The 17491-nt window shown below is 41.9% G+C and overlaps 1 protein-coding gene across 2 annotated transcripts; it reads right to left on the bottom strand.

Annotated features, from left to right (window-relative positions):
- Positions 1–26: 26 nt before the first annotated feature.
- smurf1 (SMAD specific E3 ubiquitin protein ligase 1) lies at positions 27–16699 on the bottom strand. 2 transcript variants are annotated; one of them, XM_038695333.1, is made up of 18 exons: positions 16423–16699; positions 9629–9667; positions 9010–9118; positions 8477–8610; positions 8319–8384; positions 8114–8189; positions 7191–7402; positions 6956–7040; positions 6285–6431; positions 5659–5911; positions 5244–5347; positions 4223–4337; positions 3946–4124; positions 3696–3833; positions 3443–3563; positions 2832–3033; positions 1734–1818; positions 27–1653 (listed from the first exon to the last, which is right to left on the bottom strand). In XM_038695333.1, exons 1-18 carry the CDS (start codon positions 16475–16477, stop codon positions 1554–1556), a joined length of 2220 nt encoding a protein of 739 aa, XP_038551261.1. In that variant the 5' UTR covers positions 16478–16699; the 3' UTR covers positions 27–1553. The 2 variants fall into 2 exon arrangements, with proteins under 2 accessions (XP_038551261.1, XP_038551267.1); XM_038695339.1 differs by having other exon boundaries at positions 1734–1809.
- Between the last annotated feature and the right edge of the window lie 792 nt (positions 16700–17491).

The raw sequence follows: 17491 nt of genomic DNA, 5'->3' as shown, positions 1-17491 counted from the left end.
GAATAATGCACACAACAGAGTTAATGTATTTTCAATTTAATTTCTTTTAATATAATCTTATTTACATTGTATTTTTTCATAAATGTTTAGTACATAGTAAGTTACAATACTCTTGCATCCATTACACAGTGAACTCAGAACCTAGAAAATGCAGATTGAAATGATCAATCAATGAACAGTCAGTAATTTTCAATCTACAAGATTCAGACCTTTTTACTACATTAGTCGTTCAACATTTCGGTTTTTGATTTCATTCACTTCTATGGAGAATAAATGGCTGCAAAGAGACTGTTCATTCATGGCGGTCTTGAGGACGATGACTACTTTTTGTAACATTCTGGCTATGGAGGAAATGAGATGGGCAGAGAAACATCAGCGTCACAAAGAACAAGAAGAAACATGATGGTGAAATGGATGATGAAACATGTATGAAAGGCTTATGAGATTTTATTATACATGTCACATACAACCGAAGAATTCCTGAAACTGACTCCTTCTTTCCATCGTCGTGGCTGACTTTGAAAAACTATCCAGGCCATGCCCTCGGAACTCTCCATAACGTCAGTAGAGTTAGATTTTAAAATTAGGGCTGGTTAAGATCAATCCCTTTCACATCAAATAAATGTAACATGGTATTTAAAACACCAAAAACAGATTTCATACACTGACAAGAGTATTTCTCCGCAATAATATGAAAAAATGAAAAATGTAACAAAATTCAATAAAACCCACTTTGTGGATTACTTGAATTAAGTGAATTGACCCTTCAACTCTGGTAGAGGGGATGATGAAGAGATTAGTGTGGGCTCTTTGTAGAGCATATAGCAGCTTGGTCAGTAATCACTTAGTAATAAATAATAAAATATCAGAGTGGATCAGAGTGGTCGCAGATACAAACAGAAGAGACAAAAAGTTACCAAACAGAGGAGCAGGCTCATTTGATCATTTTTACAGCGTAACTGGGTGCCATGCCCGACACACACTCACCCACACACTCTCTCTCTCTCTCTAACACACACACACACACACACACATACATACAAACAGTGGTTAAACATGAAGCATGAATACTAGTCAATCAATCAGCATGTCAAACAGAAAGACAGTCAGTCTCCCCCTTGTTTTTCACACATCTGATTTCAAAGTCTCTGTTCGCAGGCTCATGTGTGATTGGCTGATTCTGTCCAGAGACTCAAGTGTGATTCAAGTCCAATTCGCTGTGGCGGCAGACATTCTGAAGAATGACATCATAGCTTGTTAAAACTGAAGGATAAAAATGCTTCTTCAAAACATGTGAAAAAATTTTAAAATACTTTATTTTTTTGTTGTTGAATTTTCCCCCCCTCCTGCTGTGCTTCCTCCTTTAACCCCCAACAGTTTGGTGGTACGGAGGTGGCAAGAGGCCATGCGAGTCTTTGTGATGCTTGGCCGCTCTTGTATACTCTGTGTATACTTGATATTCTGTTGATGTGTCTGTGTATATGTAAAATGTAAAATAGTTTGTGTGCAAGTGCAAGCGTGACTGTGTGTATGTTGGTTCGGCTGTGGACTCGTCACTCCACAGCGAAGCCGCAGGTTTCCTCCACAGCCGTCAGCAGTTTCTCGTAAAGTTTCTCGTAAGACTCGTAGGGAGGGATGTCTATCCGGTTAAAACTGGAGACAGAAAGCTGAGAATTAGTGACGTCAACCCTGACACAAATATAGAAACGTCTTCTTCTTTTGTGTGTCCTCACCACGTGTGGGCCTTGGGCAGGTTGTCTGTGTTGGCGTCTATCAAATGGATGGTGAAGAGCCTTGGTCCTGCAGAACCTGTAGAACCTTACACACATACATTCTAGTTATCACTGCTCTACTCTGGTACACGGAGCACTCATCAGTCTTCAGATAGTAAATAAATTTGTGGATGTTTTCTTTAGCGTGCAAATGTGATTTAACTGCCACTGCACATTAAACGGTGTCTTCTAAAAATGAGGGGACATTTGACCTTGGTTGAAAAGGTTTTCTAAGTTTCAATATAAGCCATCTATGGGTTAACCGTGCAATGTGCAGCTGCAGGTTATGAGCGTGTTGGCCAATATGAATGCTGATTCGGGGACTGGACTCTCTTTATCAGCAGATTCTCAAAAACAACTGACTTGAATATGGATTAGGGCTGAAACCACTAACTGGAAAATCCCTACCAGCAAACAATGTATAATGTAATCTACAGTTGTGCCGATTTGCGGATCGACAGAGACTGAATGGGCAATTATTTTGACAACTGATGAATTGTTTCAACTATGTTTTTAAGCAAAATGCCAAACATTTAGCCTTTTTATTCCATTTTCTAAACGGGGAAATGTGATGCTGTTTGTTTGTCATACTTGACAGTGGGCCAAATATTTTTGGACTGTTGGTCAGACAAAGCGAGACACTTGAAGATGCCCCCTTGTACTTTGACACTATTTTCTATAGTATTTGATCAATTGAAAAAATAGCAGATGAATGGATAATGAAAATAATCATTAGTTGCAGCCCTAAATCAATCTTTGTTTAGCTGCAAAATAAATTAAAAGTATATAAATAAAAAGTATCTATGCACAACTCCACGTATATCCCTATATATTTTTGTATAAATGTGTATAAACGAGTAAAATGTACCATGATTAGGCTCAAATATAGTGAACAGGGATTCTTTCCTATGCTCCATCTTTGTTTAGATATAATGCTGCTAGTATATGTGAGAGGTCTTGTATATCTAGCCCCAGGAAGACATCAGCATCAAACGAACATAGGTACTGATGAGTGTACAGAAAGTGTGTGTGTGGTCTTTGAGCCAGTCCATGACCCACCCTGCAGCGCTTTGAACCCCTGTAAGGGGACCCTGGTGGAGCCCGTGACAAACTGCAGGAGGCGCCCTCTCCTCTCCTCGGTGAAGGCCTCCACCGCCTGCCAGAACCACCGCACCACATTGCTTTCACTTGTGCAGTGCTTCAGGCGCGTGTTAGTCTTCCAGTCTGCGAGATCTATCTTCCCCAGTCCACCGATGATCAACTGGAGGAGAAGGAGAGGGTTGAGGAAGAGGAGAAGCAGGATGAGATTAAGAAGAAGGTAAGACGGCTCATGACAAACCCTTCAACATTCAAGATAGATGGTGGATTTATTCATCACTTTGCAACACAGGGTTGTTTAACAAGATTAAGTTGTAGTTCCCTTTATGCTACTCACAAAAACAAACGTTATAAACAAAAATGATATACAGTAGATGAGTGAATGAATAATAATTCTTGGAAATAAAAAGATTTTACATGGTGGAGTGCTGAGTCCTGGTGGAACAACAAGGGATACTTCAGCATCTGTTGCCAGATGGCTGCAGGGTGTACAGGCTGCGGCTGGGGTGGGCACTGTCTTTAATTTACTCTAGCTTTCTCAGTTCATTATGATCACAGACAGGCACATGTACCTCAAGTTCTTTATGGTCGAAGGGTTTGAGGAGGTGCTGGGGGATGAGCTCACTGAATCCCTTCTGAAGAGCCAGAAACTGGGCTTCAATTCCACGCATAAACCTCCAGTTCACATAAAGTCTGAAAAACACAAACGCAAATTAATGTACTGTCAACTGGCAAAGTAATGTGCACAATAGGTCTTTCTGCCGCCAGGACAATATTTGTTTATACTCTGGGGACATAGTTTGGTTAACGGCCGCATGTTCTTACCTTACATATTCTTTTTTGTTCTCCTCAGTGACAGGGATATTACGGCCATTAGGTTTGAGTTCGTGTTGTAAGAACTTCCCAAAAGCATTATGCTCCACGCAGAAGGTGTGGTCAAGGACTGAGGTGATGTCATTCTCTCTGCACAGACAGTGTTAGAATAAGTTAGAAGTGAAATGGAAAACGGAAGGGAACAGCAGAAGAAATTGCTCTCTGCTGTCAGAGTGACTTGGGCGCAGGTGCATTTGCTCACAATATCCAGACGAGGCTCTTGTGCAACTCCGGGTCGGTGGTCTCCAGGTCGTTGAGCTGGATGGGTTTGCCTAGCAGCTGTTTGTAGAAGGGCAGCGTGAAGCTCCCGTTGATGTAGTGACCGTGAAAAACTGCCAGGCCCATCACGCGCCCCACAAAGTGGAAATATGACAGGTGGTCCTGAAAGAAAGTAACACAGACGGAGAGACTCCACTTATTCACTTCAAACCGTTAAGTGTGTCACGCGTAAGTATGTATTAGTGTTTGTGTGTACTCACAGGGTTGATGGAGGAGTCGGGGTTGATCTGTAGTGTGTAGATATTGTCTGTGGAGTACTGGAACAGGCCGTAATAGGGGTTCAACATTTCATGACACAGCAGGTACAGCCACTCCCTACAGACAACCACCACATTGTTAACAATCATTCAAAGCTCACATAGAAAGTTGCCAGTACATTCATGAAACTGAAAAACACAAGATCATACAGTATGTCTGTGTCTCCGCTGAACCTTCTTTAAAACTAGGAGCTTTAATGAATACATCTAGCTAGAACATTTGGACCTCTCACTTCTGAAAGCCAGTTCTGTTGTGAGAGATTTTCTGGTTATTACTACAGATTAATGAATGTAACTGGAATAAAGCAAATGTCTATAGGAACTTAAAACTGATAATGCTGACTAATTACCATTGTACACACAAGAAAATTCAATGAGACCGAGGGAAACTTGCTTCAGCTTCTTCTTCTTCTTATGATTTTAGTGTGGAGGTTAACTGACAGTTAAAGAGGCTTGTTTAAGAGTGGGAAGATCAATACTGTCAACTTTTCGTCCAGTCTTCGCCCCTCTGGAGTCTCTGCAGCAGCTCTAGCTAAGAGGCTGTTAACCGATCACAGCCTGCACCAGGTTAAGTTCACTAACTGGATGTTAAGAAGATAAAATGCTCAAATTGCTCAAAGACAGCGGCAGAGTGGGGAAAAAATATGTCCACAACCCTCCCGCTAAAGTATTATTAGAGATATTTGAAAAAGCTGGAAATGGAAGAAGAATTTAATTTATAGAGAAATGTATTTCAAATAAAAAAAAGTAAGCAAGAATTCAATCTTTCCTAAGCACCTGTCTACAAGACAATTAATTTACTTCTTACTGTAGCATAATTATACCTTCTTTAGCTCTAAAAGTACACTCAATAATGTACAGCTATACCACTTGATGGTGAACGCAAACTGTCATGCCTGGAAAAGTTTGTGGACAAAAATGGACAACATCCAATGGATGCTTAGAGACGTGAAGAACAAATTACCTGGCCACCCCGCCGTAGTCCAGACCCTCCTCTCCCCTGAACTTCACCATTAGACGCTTCTTCAGGTCTTTGGGTCTCATCTTCATTATCTGACGATACGACTCCTACACCCACCCACACACACACAAGACAACAGACGAAAGAAACTATTAGTGATCTGCCACACAGTCCTTTAGATCAGTGCTGTTATGTTAGATAGTTTATTAAAATGAACAATCAGTGGTGCTTTTGTGATCCAGAGGAAGACACTGAAAGAATACGTTGTTGTGACGGGCGTATGAGTCAGGAGGAGTGTGAACACATTTGTACAAGTGTCCCTCCGTGTGTGTGAGCGAGACGGCATCGCTGTCTGGTTATGTGTCGTTCACGGGAGAAAAATGTTTTTGTTCCTTCCTAAGTTGACATTTGCACCCACCTCAAAGATCTCCTCTCGGGACACCTCTATGCGGCAGTGTCCTGCTTGAGGCTGCTGCAAGGACAGCTCATGGCGGAGCAGCTTCAACTTATGGACCAGGTCTCTCTCATAGCGTGCAGCCACATCTCCATCACTACCTCCAACTCCTCCTCCTCCTCCTCCACCGCCGCCGCCCATTCCTCCACCTCCCACCTCCTCACCCCCCACATCCATCTGGGGGGCTTGGGAGGATTCTTTCACTTGGGATTGCTGACTGGAGTTGGGAAAAAGCAGAAAAAGGAAGAGACAACATGGCGAGAGGGAAGAATGACAGGCAGGAGACAGAAAAAAAGTAGAGCAGACTGGATTACACACTGTGCATTCGCCCTGAGCAGCTAAATCTACTATAAGCCCACATTTCAATAAATCACACGATTCAGTGTTATTAACAGAGCTGATGACTGTTAGTAGGTCATGTTCAGAGCCAGTCCGAGTCCAGCATTACAGCCACGAGAGATTAGATTAACCACAGATTAGTCTTGACCACTTATTTTGCATGTGCCAGGGACGTCTGCCACCCAGGTGTAGATTGATCTTGCAATCAGGGACATATGAGAGTATTTCAAGCGTGTGTGCCGCGCCTGTACCTGATTATTGTGTGTAGGCGCGGGTCCGTGAACTGTGTGGTTCGGTTGTTGTGGTCCACAAAGTAGATCCGGCCAGACACAGTGCTTCGGACCTCCCAGCCCACTGGCAGCGGGCCAAGCTCCTCGCAGCTCACACTGGCCAGGTCCCTGCACCGGTAACATGGAACCAGACTGAGACTTATTAGCCAGTAGCTCCACTGAACTGCACCAATTCAACATAGTGGGACTACAGCCTTCAACCAGACCTCATTCAGCAGTAATTCGGACTCTACAAACAGTATGTTCTTAACTAATGCTAATACTGACCTAAACCACACCTTAATCTGCTGGTGTGATAAGTGCAGAACATGGACCTTAAAAGTCAATAGTCTGCTTGGTAGCATGAGTTGATGCTAACTTTCATACATTTCTCAACTTGAATGTGACATTTCCCAGTCACAAAAATAGAGTAACCCTTTAATTGACATTTAATTGACATTGCAAACATTGCGTATATATGCGTGTGCTACATATATACCCATATGCGGTAATCTGTTCTTTCATTTGTTTTGTTCTTCTCTACATGCTCTTGCTCTGCTGCTGCAATGATCTAGTTTGTTTGTGGGGTTTATTCAAGGTTCATCTCATTTCAGGTTATGCTTGGACAACACGTAAGCTGGGTACAATCGTACCGCGGTATCCGAGGGTCGTGCCAGGTGCTGACACCCGTCTGCGTGTGAAGGAAGTACACCTGGCCCTGCACTGTTGTTCGCTGCTCTGTTGGAAAAAGAAAACAAAGAAAGATGTTACTTGACTTTATAAATACAACATGAGAGATTTAGAGATCAGTTAAATACCCAGAGTAAACGACAAAAGTCAGTAAGAGAATTATGTCAAAAATAACGCCTCAAGACAGTTTTGACTGACCATATCCCTCGGGCAGGTCAGGCGGTTGGTGCCCATGAGGTCTGTTCTGAGGGGTGTGGCCATGGCCTCTAGAGTCCTGTCCTCTGATTCGCTGTGTCTGAAGACGACCCTCTTGACTGGGTGAGTCAAGCCGACAGTTCCCACCCCCCGCCGCACCAGTGGGGTCAGAGTAGGGCAGTGGCTCTTCGCTGAAACATCCCTCAAACACCGGCCTACACACACGAACATACATACATACACAAACGTCACCGTTTTCACTGTCTTACTGGAATAACAAGACAGGCTAATTTTTACTTTGAACTCAGAGGAACAGAGATTGGGAGAGGAATTATTATCAGAATTATGACTGAACTGACGTTGCAACACAACAAGCATCCAAAATAGGTCTCAATGCTGGTTCACATGGGGTCCCAACACAATAAAGAGCCTGGGCACTGTCATAAGAATGAATCACAGACAAAACCTGAAGCCTGAATAAATAAAGAGAAACATAACAAATGCAAGTTTGTCCATACAGGACATGAGGGTCACTGAATGGTTTCATGAGTACGAAAATTATGTGAATAGTATGTACTTTGCAGTCACCACATCGTTTGGCCAAATGTCACAATACCTTTTGAAGGAATGGTGTTAAATCAATCATGAAAATAACAACCAAAGTATTTAGATATTTACCACATTTTAGGCTGACATTGAGTGTTTTTGTTTTGTTTTCCACGGTTTGAAAAGTTAATATTGCTATGGTTTTGTTAAGAAAAGCACCAATAATAAAAACAAGACAGTGGCTTTCCATCATTCTTTCTCTAAATCTTACAACCGAGAAAGCAATGCATGAAACATATTTAAAACATTCAACAACGTGACAATAAGTCATTGTTTCTCTACATGAAGTTGGCAGCGGAAACGTGTGGTGACGCACTCACCCATCGTTTTCCAACAGTCCTCTGCAGTCCACAACGGGGCCTCCACTGCCGATGCGGTCTCGCGTCTGTAAGCTCACTGGCAACAAACAGTTGGTAAAGGTCAGAGAGATTCCAGTGTGACAGAGCGGGAGGGCAGAATATGCACATAGTGACAGAAAAATGACACGGGGAGAAAGACCATGGGAGTAATTAGTACCGGCCTTACCTACAATCTGCCCCCGCACTGCATCACTGTCCGAGGGATTCAACTTACATAGATCTAGACGCTGGTCTGGAAGAAGAGGGGAAAGGAAGAGCATGTAACCCAAAAGCTTTGTATTTAAAATCAGAGAGCTGGACAAAAAAACAACAACGCAAGCTTACATCCTGTGTCTTTTAGCCTGCTGATGGCATTGGAAAGAAGTCGTATGCAGCCCAGGAAGCCCGCCCCCTGCCGTTTATGGATCTTCTTGTGGTTCCATATACTGATTGTGATGGAGTCTGTCTTTCCTATGTAGCTGAAAAACAGATGCATTGTAAGATTCTTGTGCGTCTACTGTGTGTTTTTCCAATACAGTCTGGTGTAAGCGTGAGCCATCAAAATGTCTAAATTTTCAATGAGGTAGAAAAAAATAACAAAATGTTGTTTCACACAACCATTAGATGAATGTAAGAAACTTAAATATACAGTGTTCCCTGTTGAAAGACAATCCCTCATTTTTGCAACACCCGTTTTTTTGGACAACGTTGTTTAAAGATGAGGAGCAAATTGGAGAAAACAAAAGAATACCTTTGACATCTTTTAAATATATAGTTTTATACATTTTAATAATTAAAACAACACAACAAGTAAGAAAAAACTTATAAAATAACCACATCTTTATGTATCAGTTGCGAGTGCGGTGCAGAAGACTCACAGGTCGTAGTGCTGATTCCATTTGGGGTCCAGTGTGCTCTTGACTGTGTCTGTAGAGTGGCATTGACCCGATCCGTCCACCACAACTTTGGCAAATGGATCTGGCAGGCCTGCATGCATACAGCTCAAATTAATTGTTTGCTTCCACTACATTAAATCACAAAGATAGGAGATCATGTTTAGGTAATTAGACAAGGCCGCAGTCATTTACTTCTTCCCTGTACCTTTACTGAGACAGCACTGCTATTTGAAAACCTCTAACCCAATAATAGCATATTGTATTTGGTTGACATCATCAAACAGGGTGCGTAATATAACTGTGGCATAGAGAAACTGGGGGAAAGGCTGATCTGACAAACTGGTTGTGGGTCTATAGTTGCCGTGTGTGCTGGCTGGTCAGCCAAACTTGTTATTATGGTGCTATCACAGGTCAACACAGTTATCCCTGCTTTGATGGCGCAGTGGTACCGCGGCAACTGAGCACATCCAATGCCAATTTGTTTACAGCAGTGCTTTTGATGGTACACACACAGACCCTCATTGAAACACATCATCTCCTACCGATCGTCATCAAGTAAAATTCAAGCACATGACAACGAGCATAATAAAAAGGTACTTACGAAAGAAGTCTTTCTTTGCGAGGTTCTTGGCACATAATACTGTAAAAGATAAAATCATGATGAACAAAGTGCCACACACACACACACAAATGTGTAAATGATCCTACAGTGTGTAGGCTGATACAAATGAATGCTGGGGCAAACTGTGTGAGGAGGAAGAATGCTGGTTAGGATAATATATGAATGCCAGAGGATGGTAATGAGCAGGAAAACCTATGTGACATGCGACTCAAACAGACGAGAGTGAGCAGTAAAGTATAGACTAGTGTCAGGATCATCTCACACACACACACACACACGCCGCCCACAGTGAGAGTGGCAGAATGCCTTCTCTGCCACATCATCTTTATAGATTCAGACAGCAAAGCTCATGCTGACCCAGGCTTTGTGAGTTTGTAAGTGTGTGCTAAGTATTTAGTTTATTTTCTGTGTGGGTACAATTTCTTGTTGTTTGTTTGCCAGACCGCCTGTATGGTCAGCTCAGTGAGCACTGCTGTGGCACTAAAAACACAACGTAACCACAATAAACACATTTTTAGAAACGCAATCATGTCGAGTCACAAGTAGAAGGTCTTGATTATGGGGCAGTGTGGGCATCAAACAAAAACAAGCCGCTTGTTTGTGCTGAAGGCTGATGTAATGCACTTAAAAAGGGACTAAAACGCATCCACACTGCAGGTCTTAATTTTTTAGTTCTAAGCATTTAAGCACATTGATGGGAAAATGATGCCAAAGAAGAATGTGCATAAACACATACATGAATTAGCTAGACTAGATGTAAACCTATCTTTTAAAGAAACAAAACACTGACTTCTGAAGGACGTTGAGATTTCTTGGTCGGCATTTGCCACCAGATCACATGGAGAAATAGCTATATTTAAATTTAAATAGCTAATTAAATTCACTTTATCTCAGACTTCTGCCTTTTTTTATGGATACAACAAAACATTGTCAGCCTCTTCTGAAATCTATGTCGAAGACTTCAGAATTGTAAACACGGACTCTGTGCTACCTGACAGAAGAAATACAGAATACATCAATCATGCAACTGTAATACCTGACTATTCTATAGAGACTATTTACTATTTAAGAATTGCTTTAAAAATAAATCTGCCAATGTTTTACCTGACAATTACCCTCTATTTGCAGGCGCTACTTTATTTACTCCTTGTCTTCAAAGAAACACTTCCTGGTTCTATGGGACTGCCAGCAAAACCTGATGATTAGTTTTAATGTTTAAAAAGGAACAAGGTGTAAGATTTGGCCAGAATTTTTGTTTAAAACATAAAATGAACCAACATGATCAACAGAATGTGAAGTAGTAACAGCTCTGACGCCATGTCAAACACATCTACGTATTGTGTTGTAGCGATATTTTCTAAAGTTCGCAAGCTAACAGGCTAGCCACTTAAAAATGTGATAGTGAGTCACTGTAGCGTCCAGTCTGCCCTCAGTCCAACATTAGAGGACCAAGAAGTAGAGCTGGCCGAGGGGCTTGTCACTCAATGCTGCTGCATGAGCTGCTCTCTCTCGCTCACTCCCTGACCTCTCATTCCTCCGCTACCTCTACTTTTTTGTCTCCTGCCACCACTTGAACTTTCCTGTTTCTGACTGGGCAGACTCTGGGTGTGACATTGTTGTTGTCCGGGGAGACACGGGAGGCGGAAGCGCCCCAAAGCCCTGCCTGCTTCTTTTCAGTGCCCATGTTAACCAAGTCACGAGCGAATCTGGCAAGAAAACACACTAATAATCTACTATAAATGATACAAATTAGATTTTATGATTTAAATGATCTGATTCTGATAAATGATGAAATATGCATCCCATGCTTGCCAATCCTTTTGATTTCCATATTGCGCTCCCTGGTGTTCTCCTGGTGTTTCATCTCCTTATCTGTATTTCATCTCATTATCTGTATTTGTCAGTTGTGTCTAAACTGAGCAGACACATGCAGGCAAGAGAGAAGCCCCTCAATGCGATGGTCGTTCAAACCTCAGTTGCAGAAGAAGTGACTTAAATTGTCATGTTTAGAAACGAGGAGGAGAATGTGACAGGAATGTTTTAGGAATACTGTTGGCCCCATTTCTCCAGCATTATCCTTCAAGAAGAAATAAATGGGAGCCCATCTGACCAGTGAGGTGGAATGTGTAACTATATCATGTCGGTCACCCTTATCCAGTTAGACGGGGCCAGGCAGGCTAGGAGGGGCCGGAGCATCACCCCCTACACTGGTTTGAATTTCTGAAGGCTCCATTTCCTTCTGTGCATTTCTACCAGAGCTGGGCAATAAAACAATAATGATCATTATCGTGACTTTCCTCAATAACAATATTACAAATGTTAAATAAATGTTTGATTTAATTCATTTGAATCGCAAACAAATTAACACTTATTTTTCCATTAACATATTTATTTTGTTGAGGAAAAGGGACTGAAAAAAGATTTATCATTATAATTGTTTTGAATGTCCTGCCTCAGATTTGTTAAATGTTCCATTGTTTGGCATCAAGTGTTTGTCCTGACCATAACGAATAGTTTAAAACCACAATTAACTGTCTGGTTCCTTCGATTTTCACTCAGTGCTCAAATGTGCTCACTTTTATCGTGAGCACATTTGAACCAGCCAGGTTGGCAGCTTTTGTCTGTTTCAAATCACTCTAACATACATACATACATACATACATACACACACACACACATATATATATATATGGATTTTAGATCAAATAAAGTCACCTTGAAAAATAATTTTCTGATATTTTTCAGATGAAAAACAGAAAGACTGCAGATAAATCAATAATGAAAATAATTGTTAATTACAGTAGTACAATCTATGCTAATTAAACAAATGTGGGGTTACGAAGATTGGTGGTATTGTCTTGGCTCAGAGAAACAAAAGCCTGGTCCGAACTGATTTTCTACACCACCTGAACAGTTATTGTAGCTTGAGGGTCCACTTAAAAATCTGGCATGATTTGGTTTGGCCCAGACAGCCATCTGGGAAGTTAAGTCAGTCAGCCAGTGGTTTAGGATGTGGTGACAGTGCAGTGGCGTAGATGTGTCTAGTGCAGCCTGGTTTATTTCCTGTGATTAACCCATTGAGAATGGCTGCAGGATATCCTTCCCTCTTCCTCATCAACCCCTCTCCACCCCTCCTCCTGACTCACACATTCCACACCGAGACCTCATCTTTTCTAGACAGACACAACGAAAGCAACACTGCTATTGAGGGAGGAATCAAGTTTCTAATCTGCCCCTGCCTCCTCTTTCAGACAAGCAATGGAGGAAGGCTTCCTCTGTCACTGCCCCCTCCCACACTCAAATCTCTTCCCATCTCTCTTTTTCCGCCTCTTGACCAGCTCTTCTGGGGCCCTGAATGTGTGACAGGCCCTTTTCTCAGCATCTCAGGAAATTCCTCATTCTGCCAAGGTCACGGCTGGTAAAGACACACACAGTTACAGCTCAGCTGGTTCTCAATTTCCCCACTGCCGCTTTCTTTTTTGGCATTTACGTCCATCCTTGTTTAAAAACCTGAGAGCTGGAAGGAGCCAGCGGGGGAAGAATACTATTCATTCAGACTTTCTTTGGGGGGGGGGGGGGGGGGGCAGACACAATTCAGGGGAGAGATGTTGAGGAATTTGAAGTCACAACATGTCTCAGCACAATCACCTATCTCACACAAACATTTCAAAAGGTTTGCAATTTTGCTCAAGTCTTGCACATTACAAAAAACTTATAAAGTTCATTTAGACTTCTTAAATCACAGATAACGGTAAAGTTCTTTGGAATAGACACCAAGGTGCAGTGAACTGATCTATTCATTCTATTCACTAAATTGTGATCGCAGAAATAGCCCCAAAAAATATGACAACTTAAGATCCCTCACTGTTTCACAGAGGAGTAGAGTGACCCCCATCACCCACCCACCATGTGAGATTACAACAATGTCATTTCCTGCGTAACCTTCTCCTCTCAGCTCCAAAAACAAAAGCAGCGGCCACGTGAGCAAATATTTCACCTACTTATTAACATGCCCTGCACAAGCATATACACACACACACACACACACAGTGACGAATGGGTCTCTGTGCTCACTGCAATACAAACCCAAAAAGTGGGTTTAATAGTCACAAGCCAATCACAAACTAAATAATTTTGTGCTGTGTCTGCCTCGTTGATGTGCTTGCACCTCCATTCATTTTGGGTGCTTTTGTGAGTGTGTTTCTGCACTTGCTGCTGGCTCAGTAAGTGAGAGGATTAAAAGAGTTTATGCTGCTTCCTAAGTAAGCAGGATTCCCCGCTTTCCACTTCAGCTGCTTTTTGTGTCCTTTCCGATTTTTCCTTTTCTCCCCCTCATTCTTCTGTCCTCTTTCCAGCTCTCTCCATCCCTCTCCTGTGACTATCCCAAGTCACCCACTGCCCCGCCTGAGTCGGCTATTGGGTGAGTCGGTGTTAAATTGAACTACCTGGAACCAAAACCTCAGCAGCATGCTTCCATGAGCAAATTAACATTATCCTGTTGAATCACTGATTCTTTCATCCATTGCATGGCATTTTATTGCAACAAAGCCCATTCATTTCCACACAAAAACATCCTTTTATCTACTTTCTGACCCATGTATTTCCTGCATTTTGCATGGTCCTGATCACGTCCTGCATCCAAACCTTGCCAGCAGCGAGGAAACAAAGATTCTTATCAAACCCCAACCAGAATTGAGACGGATGTTGTTTAAAATTTTGTGTGTTCATGTTCAAGTACTAAGTTTGGGTAATAGAAAAACATTGCTTCGTTGATGCTGCCCAGGACATCCAAAATATAAACAAAGTATAACAAACGTAGTGTACAAAAGAATTACTTGTGTACACTATCAAATAATACATCAACAATACTAATATTCAAGCATCTGGTGCCCACTTTCAGTACCTGACAGTGTGTGTCTGTGTCGCTGCCACAGACACACAGGCCTTTCTGATGTAGGCCAAACAACCCCTCTCTCTAACAGACTAAACAAGAGTGCCAGCCAGCCAGCCAGCCGGACAGCACTGCGCTCCCATTGGCTCATTGCACATTCCTCACCCAATTAGAATTCCACTCATACCTGTGGGGGCGGGGCACAGTCAGGGGCAATAACCTTTGTTTGCATCCCAGCTGAACTAAGGAGTGACTAGTTTACATACAAACACACACCCTCCGAAGTCTAAAACACAGATACACACCATCTCTGCTTTGTTTCAGCTTGACACATCTGAAACGCAACTGTCTGACAATGTTTCACTAGAAATTCTTGGTGTGTATTAGATTAACTATGTTAGTACTGAACCTATTATGATTCTGGTGGGTGATAGTACTATTACTGTATTTCTTATTTCTTCTAACTAGGCCTGCAACTAAGGATTATTTTCATCATTGATTAATCTACCTCTTGTTTATTTATTAATAGCTTGATCTACAAAATGCCAGCAAATTGTGAAAAATACCCATCACATGTTTCTAGAGCCCGTGGGAACTCTGTTTTGTTTGACAAACAGTCCAAAACCCAAAGACTTCCATTTTCTTACCATAGACAACTAAGAAATCCAGACAGACAATCACATTGGAGAAGCTAGAACCAGTGAACAAAAATCCCCCACTTATTATTCAACTATCAAAATCATTGCACAGTAATTCTCTGTAAACTCCACTTCTAAACTTTCTAATCTGGTTTGCTCTTGACTTCTCTTTTGAATTATGTCTCCTGACACTTCTATCAGAGTAGGAAAACAAACAGACAGCGCGTGGCAGACATTTTTAGACAGCATTTCGGAAAGCACTTTCAACTCAAAAACATCCTACTCTTGATGAGCCCTGCTGTACCAGTCAATACAAATTACATGACGAAATATTTAATACAGCATGCACATTTGGGTGTGTGTTTGCTCAGTTTTGAATGAGAAGAAGGACATGGCTTCTGCCCAGCGGCAGAGAGGTAATTTCCATTTGAATAGAGAGCCCTGGGTGACCAGTGGGGTTACATTAGCTACAGTAAAAACCATTGTTCCAGCTGTGTCTGTGTGTGTGAGAGAGAAAGAGAGAGAGGGGGACTCTTACGTGCCCCACAGAGGCGAGTCTCACCCAAAACGAACAAAATATCTGAGTCGAGCCCGGGGTGCCTAAAAAGAGCAAACGTGTCAAGCTGCTCTGAGATAAGTTCAACGAGTCAGACATTTGTCTTGCTACAGCTGACACCGCAGCGAAATGCCAATCAATACTCGTGGGTAATCTAGGCTAGCATGTTCAAATCTACCGACAGATTGATTTCAGAGAGGCTGTAGTTCGACATTTGCTTTCATCCCCGGTACACAGCTCGTCGCATTCAGGTCAAGCGATGAGTTCGGCTGGTGGTCAGCCCAAAAAATGGGTGTAGCTAGCAAGCGTTAGCGGTCAACATTAACGGCAATGTTACTATTAGCTAACGCTAGCAGGTGCTAGCGATTGATAAAGTTTCTGAACGTGGCTTTCATGAGTAGGTGTTTCCAATGATCTAAAAACAGTCGACCACTCAAAGGATATTGGACAGCTTCTTCACTGTGCTCTCGGTAATTTGGTTAGCATCTCAGCTAACAAGCTAGCACTTGTGCCACACAAAAACCGGATGTTTGGGCAAACAGCATAGCCGAGAGCCTGAAAGACACTTCGTGATGTCTTGTTGAGTTTGCTAATATCAACACTTTATAACAGCGGGGTTTAGGCAACACATTGGAGTTCAAGTTAAAACATGCACCGTAAGCGCTTTCTTTCGGTCTCGTTTTTTTACCTGTCAGTCGGATTTTGATGCTGGACCCGTTTCTCCGAGTCCCAGGATTCGACATCACTCCGGGAAAAACGATCACACAAACTTCCCGTTGGAGTCTCCCCAAAACACGGTTTCTCCACTTAATGGGAACACTAATAACTTCAGTTTAAAAACATCCGGTTTGTTTTTCTTTTCTTCACCGGGAAAAATGTATTATTTCATCGCAAAGTCCTGCGCTCCTTCGAAATCCAACAACACGAGCGAACATTTTCGGGCAGGCTCAAGTACGTACTGACGTCATGTCCTTAACGGGTATAACCTTACGTGCTCGCGTCTGGGAAGCGTAGGCGTGCCCGTGAGGATCGGCTTCTTCCAAGAAAGTCTTCAGACCGGTTTTGCTTTTACATTACTGTAAGTACTGTAGCCTACGGTCTCCTTGTTAGAACAAAAACCCCCCTGATTATTCATGTTTATTTGCAGTTGTTAAAAATGCCTATTACGTGAATTACAAACACAGGTAATCATACTACATATTTTAATTAAGAAATACAATATGATAGGCCTGATAAAGATGGGAAAACAGTGATCACAATAAAGTGTTTCTTTGCAATGTATATGTTCACTCACACATTTCTCACCTCAAATTTAAGTTTATCTCATAAAGTAGTACTCCTAAAGATATTTATCTGTCTGCCTCACTTCAAGCTCCTCCGTCACTTCATACTGTAGAAATGAAAAGTATTTCTGTAAGAATAGAAAGGCCTCTTTTTTATGGTTATTCTCTCCACCCACATGGCCTCTAACAACAAATTAATCTCAGTTCTCATCAATAATCTTGCCATTCAAAAGAGCTTATTGTTTTTCATTGTTGCCTACATTATCTCTCCCACACATCTGCTTTGCATTTCTTGTTTACATCTAGAGTTTTCTATTATTTAAATGCTCCATAAGAATAAGTCCATAATACCAATAGCAGTTCAAGAAAAATATGGATGGATAACCTTAGTGCATGTTTTTGTCTCATTATTTAACTTTTCCTAGCAAGCACTTGAAATACTCACCTTTGTTGACACTTTGTAGCTGTGAGTTT

This window comes from Micropterus salmoides, unplaced genomic scaffold (assembly GCF_014851395.1).
Source record: "Micropterus salmoides isolate LMB-PRFRI ecotype aquatic unplaced genomic scaffold, ASM1485139v1 Ms_hic_scaffold_10, whole genome shotgun sequence".
NCBI classification, from domain to species: domain Eukaryota; kingdom Metazoa; phylum Chordata; class Actinopteri; order Centrarchiformes; family Centrarchidae; genus Micropterus; species Micropterus salmoides.
The sequence above is the reverse complement of the archived record's forward strand: the minus strand, read 5'-3'. Positions and strand labels throughout refer to the sequence as shown.